We start from the raw sequence: 12,967 nt of genomic DNA on the forward strand, positions 1-12,967 counted from the left end.
TGGCTCAAAACATAGGTAAAATGTGTTCTCTCGTGGCCGCTTGTTTTCAGTATGACGGGGAGTCGCCTTTTTTATTTACAGTCTGAGTAAGAGGTAAATCAAATGTCAGAGGGTCTTCGTCCATATTTATTATTTCATCTGGGGTGATGGAATTCTTCTCTATCTTTGTTTGTGTGAATGTGTGGAACGAAGCAAGTTTGTCCTCGTAATTGGGAGGGAGCTGCTGCCACAACATCGTGCGTGCCCTAATAGACAGCCTTCCATTTCATGAATTTATAACACCACGACGGCCCACCTTTAAAACCTTTAAAAGCTTTGTTTGTCTTTTTAGACTGGCACAGTTCTTCTTGCCGGAGCCTCAACCTTCGCACCATCGATTCATCTATGTCAAGATTACGGGCAGCAGCTTGATTTCCTTCTTTTACTGCCAGAGTGATCGCTTTTAGTTTAAAAGCTGCATCATATGGTTTTCGTCTGGTATTCTCCATGTTGATCAGGGTTAGAAGAAAGACTGAAATAAGGAAGTTGTGATTACCGGTAATCATACAATTTCATTGGACCCCTGTGTACTACTCATTCATTTTATTGGTCGACTGTTGCTGGGTAACACATTTTCCCCCCCGCTACGGCAAAAAGAGGGAAAGTTGTGATTAGTCATACAATCTCATTGGACTCATTCATTTTAATGTCACGTTTTTCCCGCGATGGAAAAAAAATAAATTTAAAGTCGCTTCATATTACACGCCGCAGTGATGAAAGTGTGGAAAAAAAGTAGCAGCTTGTAATCCGGAATTTAGGGTACTTTTCAGAATGAAATGGTGCAATAAGTTGGTCAAAAATGTTTACCCTTTACCCTTTAAACAAGGATGTTTTTTCCCCCCGTCAATACTACATACTAAAAAAACGCTTTTAATAAAGTTTTCTTAGCTCTAAGTTGAACTATATTTCTTTCTTTAATGTTAATGAGGATACAATCTAATGCTGATGTGTACATATGACAATTTTATAGACAAATGATATTTATAGTGGCGGCAGAGGAGGGGGTGGAGGGATTGTTTTCTTCTTGTTAGGGTGGGCGTAATAGAAATAGATTGAGAAGCACTGGAAGCAACCATAATTATGTTATAGCTTACCTGACTGTCTGTGGTCCGCCTGGGATGGTCAAGTTAAAATGTACTTGAGCTTGTGAATGCATCACTCTGTTTGTGACTGTGGGAATCAGAGAGAGTGAGAGACAGCTAGCAAGCGTGTGTAGGGCTCATGTTTTGGTGTCACTACAGCCTTACCGAAGTTGTCTTGTGTTGTAAATAAACATCAGTTAACTGTTTAACATCTCTCATGATCCTCTAGAACAGGGGTGCCCAAACTTTTTGGACCGAAGATCTACTTTTTGATCAACTAACCTCCCGGGATCTACCCTTACCGGCACGCGTGCGCACACACACGCACACATGAACGCCATGGTGAGAAACAGCCTGAAACTGAGGCATGCGATGCACTTGTGCAGCCTGTTAACTATCGTAGCTCACACGTACAGTTTTAAAGTGCTTCCCTGGGCCCTCCGAGATTCCTATTCTTTGCCCGTGTCCTCGGTGAATTGTACACAAAGCAAACTCTGAATGAGAATAATGACGATAAAAGATAGAGCACAACAGCTCTGATTACAAGCTGCAATTGCAGACTGCAGAGCGCAAACAACCTCCGGTGACGAACTCACGCGCCACCATAAATTCAAGATTTACCTGCTTTATTTCATTTTTTAATTGTTTTTTTTTTGTGAAAATGAGACTGATAGGATGATTAGGGTGCAGCGTACATTAACACAAAAAATATATATTACTAACATGTACAAAAACACACAAATGGTTGTTTTGTTTTGTTCTCCTCGGATCTACTTGGGACCTGTCTTAGATCTACCGGTAGATCAGGATCTACCTAATGGACACCCCTGCTCTAGAAGATGTTATAATTTATTGTTATCAAAATATTGTTTGGTATCGTCAGGCAGCAAGCCTCGATGTCAAATAGATTAAGTTAGTCCTGCCCCGGTGTCTCATTAAACTCAGAGGACGCTATTTTGGTAGACTGGCGAATGAGGATTGGCCGGGAAAAGCCTACTTCCATCCCTCAAAGGCACACCCCAAAATACCTGTGCAAAGTTTAGCAAAATAGCAAAACAAAGAAAACTCCACCCTTGCACACAGTTGTAATGCACAAAAAATACTTCTAGCTGCCTTTCACATAAGTTGTCATACTTGACAGACCATTTGAACACATGTAAAAAACACAAATCGTTTGTGGTCAGCCTGGGCTGGCACATGGAAAATGCCCTTGACTTTTTACGTTAATTGGTTGCGCGGTCGATTTGGAGTGAATCCTAAACTGGTGATTAAAACATTTATAGACACTGTGGAGACAATCATAAAAAACATTCATAATTAAAAAAAAAAATAAAGCCCTTTCCGCACCCGGTAAAAAGCCATCTATGAGAGTTGTATTAGTAATTGAGAATAAATGCATCTTTGGGGGCCAACTGTATTTTTTTTCAATCATTAAACATCATTTGGATTTTACCGTCAGTCAATGAGTGGTTGAGGTCTGGAGCCCGTGCACATGACAAGTCAGTGGGTGAGAAGAGAAAATCACTCTTGATAACGGCAAATAATGAACGGTTACCTTCACTGAGTGGATGGCATTATTTTGCAAATTGCAGATGAGCGATGTACGATGTCTAGTGTGACATTTTGTTTATGGCGGTGTATCCCAACCTTTATTGAGCCAAGATTCTAAACAAAAATGTCACAGAAGTAGATGCACAGGTTAAAATATCATCTAACCCTGCATAGCTTTCCTTTTTTTCCTACCTATTGCTATGTGCCGCTGGCATCGGTAAATGAGCAAAAATATTAAAAATTAATATTATTTGCAGTCAATAGACAATGGCTAATTCAGACCATTTAAATCCAGTTGGATATTAACCTTAAGCGACAAAATTATGACGCAAAATATTGACACTTTTTCCATTTAAGAGTACTCCACTTTTGTTGACAGCGGATTAGACATTGCCTGTGTGTTGTTTTATTTTGAGGGGACAGTGCAGTTATACAAGCTGTACAATTGACGGCTTTACGGTGTAAAGTGCAAAGCGTCATTTCTTCAGTGTGTTGAGAGATGAAAGAATATTGACAAAATGTGAACTCACTTTTGTGAGATACTCTCAAATGTCAATACACTACATTTTCACACAGGAGGTAAGTCATATTTAGACCAGATATTTGGAAGAAAATGAAAGAAAAGCAGTAAGTACAGCAGGAACTGAAGGTGCTCCTTTTTTCGGCGTGACAACTTATTGCTACATCAATGCGTAAACTGGTTCATACACGAACACCCTGTCCAGTTATTTAGCCACAACTTTCCATGATTATGTAAAGGCAAAGCACACCAATTTGAGAGATAGGTGGACCGTATCATCAGTGGACATAAAACTGGGGGGAGCAGAAAGAATTTGAGTATGTCCTGTTCTGGACTTCGGTGATGCGCAGCTATATCGATGCCGGTGAGGTGGTGGGAGACTTGCTTGCACCATGCCCACACACCCTCACATCTTATGATTATTTGCTTCTTTCTAGCACATCCACTTCACACATGAAGGGTCACAGTCATTGGTGAACATGCACATGCTGCATTTATTTATAGAAGCCAGGGCTCTCTCTCTCTCTCTTTCTCTTTTCGCTCTTGCTTTCTCGCACTAACTCACTTACTCACTCACTCACTCACGCTCGCACGCACACACACACTCAGCTGTACCCGGTTACGTAATGGTGGTCTACAAAAGCAGCGTGGCATGTGACCTGAATAAAATGATGTTGAACTCCGCTGTGGGTTAGGCTTGCCATCCTCCCGCTCACACACGCACGCACACACGCATGCGCGTGCAAACATGTCCCTCCAACTCAGGCTGACATCACCGCAGGCCTCAAGGCTGCTCTCATCAGCTGGTTGCCTGGCAACCGCTTCGTCCACAGGCACAACCAACGCACATTTAATCTGGGAGGCTAAGAGAAAGGGATAAAAAAAGATAGAAAGGGGGGGAAAATCCCTATCAGCATCCAAAGGAACAGAAAAAGGGGATCTTAGCACTGCTACCGAGGTTCATTCCAGTACAGTGACGAAGAAGAATGAGGGCAGGAGAGTGTGCACAATAGCAAGTGAGCCGAAGATGAAGTAAGTCAGGGTAAAAAAAAGTGAGTGAGAGGCCGGCCATGTGTGAATCTAGGACATCTTCTGTTTGTATGTTGCCATCTGTTTGGTAGCCAGGAAGGCAGGCCCCCCTATCCCCTCCGTAGATCACTTGACATGAGGGCATTGTCACTATCTGGTCAAATACTTTGTGTGAAGGATGATCATTGGAGACCCCAGGGGTGTATACCAACGGATTTATACGCCGACACAACCACACAATTGCTTAAGAACAACAAACAAAAACATCAGATTACAAGCAATTGGTAGACTCCACCAGGACGTTCAGCGATGCTTTTGGGCTCAGGACTGAATACGACCTGTTCATCAGTCCGGCCTCACAGTGACGTTCTTGTTCTGATCACATCAGACAACATTCCGTCAAACTATACTCACATCAAACGACACCTACGGTGCAATATTTTGAGCTATATAAGTCTTTGCAATTAGAGACCAGTATAATATACTATGGACATGCCACAGCAATAAAGACATTTGGGGCAACTCCAATGGTTTGTGCCTACAAGGGGACATGCAATATTATGCAAAACCGACATTTAATTGCTGGTATTCAAATGTGAGAGATCATTTGAATGAGACAGGACCGTCGGCCAAAACCATCTGATTTCAACAGGCTTTGCCTCCATTTCAGTAGTCATCACACAGTGACCCACAGAATAGTCAAGTCAAGTCAAGTCAGCAGTATTTATAGAGCACTTTCAAACAGCCATCACTGCATACAAAGTGCTGTACATGGAGCGATTTAACATATACAATAAACAGTAAGACGAATCAGTAATAAGTAATAAGTAATAAGGCGGTAGAAAGCACCAAGCAGTAAAACCAATAGCAATCTAAGTCATGCTGAGTCAAACGCCAAAGAATACAAGTGAGTTTTGAGGAGGGATTTAAAGATGGGCAGCGAGGAGGCTTGCCGAATGTTCAGTGGGAGGTCATTCCAGAGAGATGGACCAGCAACAGAAAAGGCTCGATCCCCTCTGAGCCTCAGTTTAGTTCTTGGCACGTCTAGCAAAGACTGGTCCACAGACCTGAGGCGCCGGGCAGGGGTGTAGGGGCGGATGAGCTCAGAGAGGTAAGGTGGCGCGAGATTATTCAGAGATTTGAAAACAAAGAGGAGGATCTTAAAAATAATTCTAAAATGAATGGGGAGCCAGTGAAGGGATGCCAAAGTAGGAGTTATATGCTCCCTCTTACGAGTACCAGTCAAGAGGCGAGCAGCGGCATTCTGTACCAGCTGAAGGCGCTTGATGGAGGACTGGCTGACTCCAAAGTACAGGGCGTTGCAGTAATCGAGCCGGGATGTGACAAAGGCATGAATTACTGTCTCAAAGTGTTCATGTGAGAGGAAAGGTTTTATTTTGGCCAGCTGTCTAAGGTGAAAAAAGCTGGATTTAACAACGGCACCAATTTGCCGATCGAGTTTGAAATCACTGTCCAGTTTAAGTCCCAAGTTTGAGACCGTTGATTTCAGATAAGGAGATAGGGGGCCCAAGTCTACAGGATGGAATGTACAAGGTCCACTGGGGCCAAACAATATCACCTCTGTCTTCTTTTCGTTGAACTTCAAGAAATTTTGTGCCATCCAGGTTTTGATTTCTTCCAGACAGGATAGGAGTGGCCTTAATGAGAAGGTGTCTTTCTTGCTCAGTGGGACATAGATCTGGCAGTCATCTGCATAGCAGTGGAAAGGAATACCATGTTTCCTTAAGATGGAACCCAATGGGAGCAGATACAGCGAGAACAGCAGAGGCCCCAGAATTGAGCCCTGTGGAACACCACATGACAGGGGAGCAGTGCGTGATTCAGAGCAGCCAAGGCTGACACAAAAGGTCCTGTCAGCTAGATAGGACCTAAACCAATCAAGAGCACTCCCGCCAATGCCCACCAAGTGCTGCAAACGAGTCAGCAGAATACTGTGATCCACTGTATCAAATGCTGCAGTTAAGTCCAATAAAACCAGACACACGTGGTCTCCAGAGTCATTTGCCAGGAGGATGTCATTAGAAACGCGTAACAGGGCTGACTCCGTGCTATGCATCGTCTTGAAACCTGACTGGAAGACCTCCAAGATGTTATGTTCATCCAAGAAAAGTTTCAACTGCATGTGCACCACTTTTTCCAGAATTTTGGAAATGAAAGGCAGTTTGGAAATGGGTCTGTAACTTGACAGCTCATCTGGATCAAGACCAGGTTTCTTGATCAAGGGTTGGACCACAGCATGTTTAAACTGTTGGGGAACTACACCAGAAGAAAGGCTGCTGTTGATGATATCCAAGACCGATGCACCAACACTCGGGAGAACCTCCTGAAAGAAGCGTGGGGGAAGAGAGTCGCAAGGGGAGCCAGATGGCTTCGTCTGAATACCTGCAGTTTAGACAAGAACTGCTAATCTCGAGAACCAAATCATTTTGAATCCACTGACAAATGACGAACATGGCGTTAAGATAAATGAACAACAAACTATAAAGCAACATGCCCGGCGCCTCAGGTCTGTGGACCAGTCTTTGTTAGAAGTACCAAAACTAAACTGAGGCTCAGAGGGGATCGAGACTTTTCTGTTGCTGGTCCCTCTTTCTGCAATGACCTCCACTGAACATTTGGCAAGCCTCCTCGCTGCCCATCTTTAAAGCCCTCCTCAAAACTCACTTGTATTCTTTGGCGTTCGACTCAGCATGACTTAGCGATGGCTGTTTGAAAGTGCTCTATAAATACTGTTGACTTGACCTGACAACGTGTGCACCAGCCAGCACCACAAGATGAAAACTGTCAGAGTTATTGCAGTAGAAACATTGGCAACAAAGTAATGGGGGAGGGAAGGGAGGGATAATTTAGATGCATTATTCATGATCCATTCAACGCATACATCTTCATGAAGAGTGGAATGAGTGTTTACTACCACATCTGATATTGGCAATTCAGCATACAACATTTTTTTGTCATCCTAGCATGAATCATTATGCAGTAATATACTGTACGTAAAGGTCTATTCAGATCACCTATATTGCACTGGATATTGATTTTCATGAGAAATTGCCATGAGTCTGTTTGTGACCAACAGGTCTCCCTGCAGCTGCACACCTGTTGGTCGTCATGTAATTATTGCTTTAAAAGGACTCCCGCCACGACCACCCGGTGTCGGGTCATTGTTTGTTTGTCCTGTCATGTTTGTTTCTGTCATGGTTCTGTTCCTGTTAGTTTTTTGCCACAGTCATGGTTTTGGTTTGGTAATTTGGATTCCTTGTGTTCTTAGAACTTTCTTTGTTTAGGATTTAGTTTTCTGTGTTTTTTATCAATACAACTCGTCAAGTTCACCCTGCTTCTCCCTCCTGCCTGCTTTTTGGGGTCCCCCACCACCTCGCACCGTGACAGAAATAATGATCAAAAAAGATAAGTACAACTGCGTTTTCAGAAATGACAAGGGGAACCAATCTCAAGGGGACTGCCTTGTGAACACACTGACTGGAGTTTGGTTTGTTAATTTGTTTTTGATTTACACACTGATTCCGCTTCAGGTGCATCTTGGGTTTCATTACCTTATTCCAGGACCGTTTCACATGAGTAAAAGGCGAGCCTAACAGTGGCTCAGTCATCTGTATGCCAGACGATTTGTCACCTCATAATGGATCCTTTCCATGGTCTCATTAAACTACTTCATCTCTTTCAGGAGTTGCCTCCAACTACCAATGCTGGAGCGCTCTGCTTTCCTCAATCAGTTTACCTTTGGTTTCGGTCCCAACTGAATCATTATTGTTGGAGAAACTGCTGGAAGCAAATTACTGCGCTTGTAGATAACCTTTTATATTGAAATAGTTTGCTATCTCACATTAACAAACACAAGTAGCGGAGGTGAACATAACTCCTGGAAGAGACAAACGGGAAGCGGTCTGACAACACAAGGGGCTACTGTATTTTATTTCATTTCAAGTAAAAGAATATTCACAAGCATGAATTACATAAATGAAAAATTCAAGAAACGCTGCAGGTAAACTAACAAATGTGAAGCACGCTCTTTTTCGTCTATGACACATTCCTCACTCCAAATTTACGGACAACTTTGCAGTCTTTCAAATCTTTTCTTGACGATGGCAGGGTACGATTGGATATGGCCGTATCAAATTGTGACATGTCCTAAGTCCATGTTAAAAACGAATACCCAAGCTGAGAGCTTCATATGACATGACAACAGCCGATGGACCCTACCTGTGAGGGTGGACTTGGGGGACATGAAGGAAGAAGAGATGAAGGAACGACAGGAAACTGGAAAAAATGGAGATGAGCTGAAAATGAAATGAGTACAAAGTGTAAGGTCAACAGACCAAGCACTGATGATGGAAATGACGATAACACGGTCACATGTGGCATGAAGCGTGAATGGAATGATGCAAGGCAGGAGTAGCTGCTGGGCATCTCAGTGTAATTAAGAAAAATGGACGCAACCATTCTGATCTAACTCTGTTTATTGGAACAGAAAAAAAGAAGTGCCCAAAGCAATCAACAATTTTTCTACACCTCTCTGATGAGCGATGGACTGTCCATGCAAAATGCATGACACCATTGAATTATTTATTCCGCTTTTTATTTCCTCCCACATACTGAGATGTGAGGTTAAAAAAACATGAGCCGATGTAGTTCAGGTACTGTTTCCACAAAACCGTTGTCCCACATCTTTGAGTTTTATAAAATGGATTTTTACTCATTCTGTCTCTCCTAAAACATGATGAGATCATCGTCAAGTAACATGTTTGCACTTGTCATTTTCATGAAAAAGTGGGGCGGGGGAAATGAGCATCGGCCAAAAGTCAGACAAGCCAAATGACATAATGAGACACAAACTTCAAAGCACTGCTCTTAACTCTAGAAAAACAAAAGATAAATCCCTATCTGGCAATAAAGCCTCAAGCCGGCATACGACATTCTTACGACAGTCTGGTTTGACGACAACCTTTCATTAAATCACACTTTTACATTTCTATCAATTTAACTTGACAGAGGTATACAAAGCCCTCAACACAAGATATCCATTCAAAATCTGCCGGTCCTGATAAATTGGACTACTTTGAAGCTGGCAGCAAATCTCGCTGCTCCAGCTCTGCCATACATTTTTAATCCCTCCCTGATATTCCCCAGGTGGGGAAATTTGCCTTTGTTCTTCCACTATGCCGTCAATTCAGGCCCGACCAGTTGCTACACCCAAAGAAATTCTAAGAGAGTAAAGCATAAGATTTAAAATAGTCAAGTGCGGTGTAATTAATTAAATATTGCAAAACTACATTTACGAATACTAACTCAAATCAACAAGAGCATCTTAGCAGCTGCAGCCATTTTCAGCAAGCATTCTTCATAACTACGGGTTATAACCCCAAAACAACCCGAAAGTGCTCACAATCTGAGACTGCTAACAAAAAACAAATCATAGGTTGGAGTGTCTCTTCTAGCATTGGCAATTAAGTAGCCCAATCTCAACACCCACTATCTTTCAAATATTTCTGAGATATGCATCACAGCATTGGCGCAAAAACTGTCTGAACAAAAAAACTAAATGAGAAATACTGTATGTTTAACCAGCAACACCACAGCAGTTTAAAAGAAAGGAAATAAGTGTGCCATTCTATACCTTGTTCCAAAGGCCCCTTGGTTCCCTGTGGGGGAGTCGAGGCTTTCTCCTGACTTGGGTGGTCTATCGCGATTCATGTGTTGCAGAATGGAGCTCAACTCTGTGATAACTATGTTCTTGCTGTCTGGTGTAGACGGAGGACTATGAAGCTCAGGAGGTTGATCACCCCATAGCTTTGATGTTCTTTGAGTGGGCGTCCTAGGAGGTTCAGAGGAGGAAGGAGGAGCCTGAGGTGGTGACCCATAAGATTCCGGTGGTTCTTCAATTAGAGCATCATGATAAAGTGAGGTTCTGTTGATGACTGATTTTCCTTTGGGTTTGGGTGGTACAGGGGGTCTATCCACTAGGAAGGAATGCCCATCTGCAGTAGCATAAAGGCTCTCCAGGGTGGTGTCACAGAAGCCTCCCTCTGACGAAAGGGTGGAGATGCTAGACACGGTGCTAGTGGTGTCCATGTGCTGAGGATCCCCACTGCTGCGGCTGTCTACCTCTTCAATGCCGGAGTCACCGATCCCTGACTCTGGGTCTGGCGGGGGAGGAGGATATGAAGGGGGAATACTGTTCGTCACCTGTTTATGTTGGTCAGTGACAAGTGGAGGGGCATGGGCATTGTATGGGGGTAGCAGAGGCCCCCCATTCCTTCTCTGTTGCTGAAGCATCTGTGCAATGGCACTAGCCTGGTCATCGGGGATGTCAATGCTGTTTGCAAACTCTAGGGGAGGTGGGAGAGGCTCTGTGAAGTCAAAATCCTCGTCAACGTCAACTGACGCAAGAGGAGGAGGGGGGATACGGAAGGGTAGCTTCACAGGTTCATCCAAGGATTCCCCTAAAGGAATGCTACGTCTTCGCATTGAGGAGGGCTGGGGATTAATTGACAATGTTGGGCCACTGCGGGGATCAGGTTGATTGGGGTCTTTCAGCTCAGACGGTCTGTTGCTATCCTGCCCTTCCAACTCTTGGTTATTTAACTTGCTTGCCTCTGTACTGGTGTGAACCATTAGCAGCCCTGCTGACTTGGGTGTGTCAGCCACATCCGCTGGCGCACTTTTCCTCTCCTCAAGTGCCTGATGTTGTCGTTCTTCCCGGCCCGGGTTAGACTCGTATTTCTGCTCAGTCATCTGCCTCCGCAAGCCACCTCGCCCTGGGCGGCCCATGGTTGCAGAGGAGATTGCAGCAAAACTTGTCTCAATCCCAGACCGCAACTTGGTATCAATAAAAAGTGGCTGGTTGAGGTCTAGTTTGTGGCTTGGCTGCAGGGGGAGGGACTGAGCTTCATGTTTGGGAGTTTGCGGAACCTGAGGAGGATTTTGATGATGATTTTGTTGCTCCTTCATAGCTCGGTCACGAGCCGCGAGTGCCAAAGCAAGAGGAGAATTAGGGTCCAGAGGTTTACCAGTGACAGGGTGACGGTATGTTCCATTGGCCCGGTAGTGGCTCTTTGGGGGCGTGGCTGGGAGACTAACAGGGCTGTCCAAGTTGGGACACTGTCCTGTTTTTGTGTTTAGAGGCTCCCGAACAACGGTGGGCTCTGGAGTGTTGAAATCTGTCATGTTTCCACTGCCGCCCCCGACAGGAGGTCCGAGGTTGACTGGTGGAGCCATCATCCTTCTAAGTCGCTCATCACTACTAAACATACCTTCATCGATAGACTTTGACTGCCTAAGGCGAGGGGTTGGGGTAGGACCGATTGAGTCATCATCCCCCATATCTATTGACTGGAAGGCAATCGAGTGTTTTTTTGCCTCGAGCCTTTTCTCCCGGTCCCGCACTGCCCCAGCAATAGCTGCCGCAAATGGGTTGGCGAGAGACATTGGATCTTCAGGGCGCAGACCACCACTTCCACCAACAGTTGGCATTAAAGATGGGTGTTCTGGAGTCGTGGGCTCTATCTCCATACTGCTACCCTGGCTGCTTTTGCCACTGCTGCTGGTGGATGGCTCCTTGACAATGATGGTAGGAATGGGGATGGAAGAGCATGTTCGCTCAACAGGTGTAGTCGGCATGGAAACTGGGCCCGAGGGGCTTGCTGGAATATGACATGTTTTTTCTGGGCTGTCCTCGACATTTGACTGTTTTACTAGCATGCCCTTCCTTCGGGCTGGTTTCGCTGGCACATACAAATTTTTATTGCCAACCTCAGAGTAAGGGTTTTCAGGCACCGACGTGCGCCCTCGGGTGCGTGGGCTCTCAAAATGCTCTGAACTCTGTCTGTGATAGCCCCTCCTCAATGTACCAATATCTGTAGTTCTACTAATAGTCGTTACTGCGTTAGGCGAGTTCTGGGTGAAGCTGGGTCTCGTGGTACTGTAACTCTTGGGTGTTGAACCAGCTGGTGAGTTGTATGCTGGTGGCGAGGGGGGTGAAATGGCTGGGGGAGGAGGGATATCCTCGGAAGTATCTGGCATTGAGAGGCTGCGAGAGAATTTAAGATGAGGAGGCGTAAGGAACCCCTGTTTTTCCTCCTCTGTTGTACCTTGAAGATATTGATCAGAAAGAAAATAGAGAATAAATAAATTAATAAATTAATAATTGATCACAAAATTTATGTTTCAAAGGATGAATTAACGAAGAGTTTAGATGTGAGTTCATAATTTTAATTTTACATAATAATTAGGTTGTCCCTTCAGGAATGTACAGAGAGAAAGTGTTAATTCCGCAGAGAACAATGCTCATTCTGCGGAGAGCAATTCTTGATTCCGCGGCTTGAAAGGTGATTTTCTGCATACGGTGTGATAATAAATTAATAGGAATTTAGCCACGCAGATCATTAATTTCTAACACGCAGCATGACATCATCTTTAGTAGATGTCACCATGAAATGAAGAGATTTAAAAGCCTAGCTTCATTCCCCCAAATATTTCTACCTCCTCCCGCATCCCTCCTCTGTAGATATGAGAGGATAAAATGAGCCCCTAGATGCTATACCAAATCTACTTCTGTAAACACTGTCTTTTGTTCGCATCACTTAACGTCGTGCCTCGTGCATGTCACATCACGGATGCTTTCTGTTCACCTTTTTCTTTGTAATGTGAATGAGCATATAAAAAGATTGGACAGAATTCATGTGTCATAAAAAGATCGGATTAAACCAAA

At 44.1% G+C, this 12,967-nt stretch overlaps 1 protein-coding gene across 4 annotated transcripts in view; it reads right to left on the minus strand.

Annotated features, from left to right (window-relative positions):
- LOC127599696 (SH3 and multiple ankyrin repeat domains protein 2-like) overlaps positions 1-12,967 on the minus strand; it is a 195,654-nt gene that overhangs the window by 15,219 nt on the left and 167,468 nt on the right. For all 4 annotated transcript variants that reach the window (XM_052063834.1, XM_052063832.1, XM_052063831.1 and 1 more), the window contains one exon: positions 9,875-12,347. In XM_052063834.1, coding sequence (XP_051919794.1) covers positions 9,875-12,347 — 2,473 coding nt within the window. The remainder of the gene's footprint in view (positions 1-9,874; positions 12,348-12,967) is intronic.

Source organism: Hippocampus zosterae, chromosome 4 (genome assembly GCF_025434085.1).
Source record: "Hippocampus zosterae strain Florida chromosome 4, ASM2543408v3, whole genome shotgun sequence".
In the NCBI taxonomy this organism is placed as follows: Eukaryota; Metazoa; Chordata; class Actinopteri; order Syngnathiformes; family Syngnathidae; genus Hippocampus; species Hippocampus zosterae.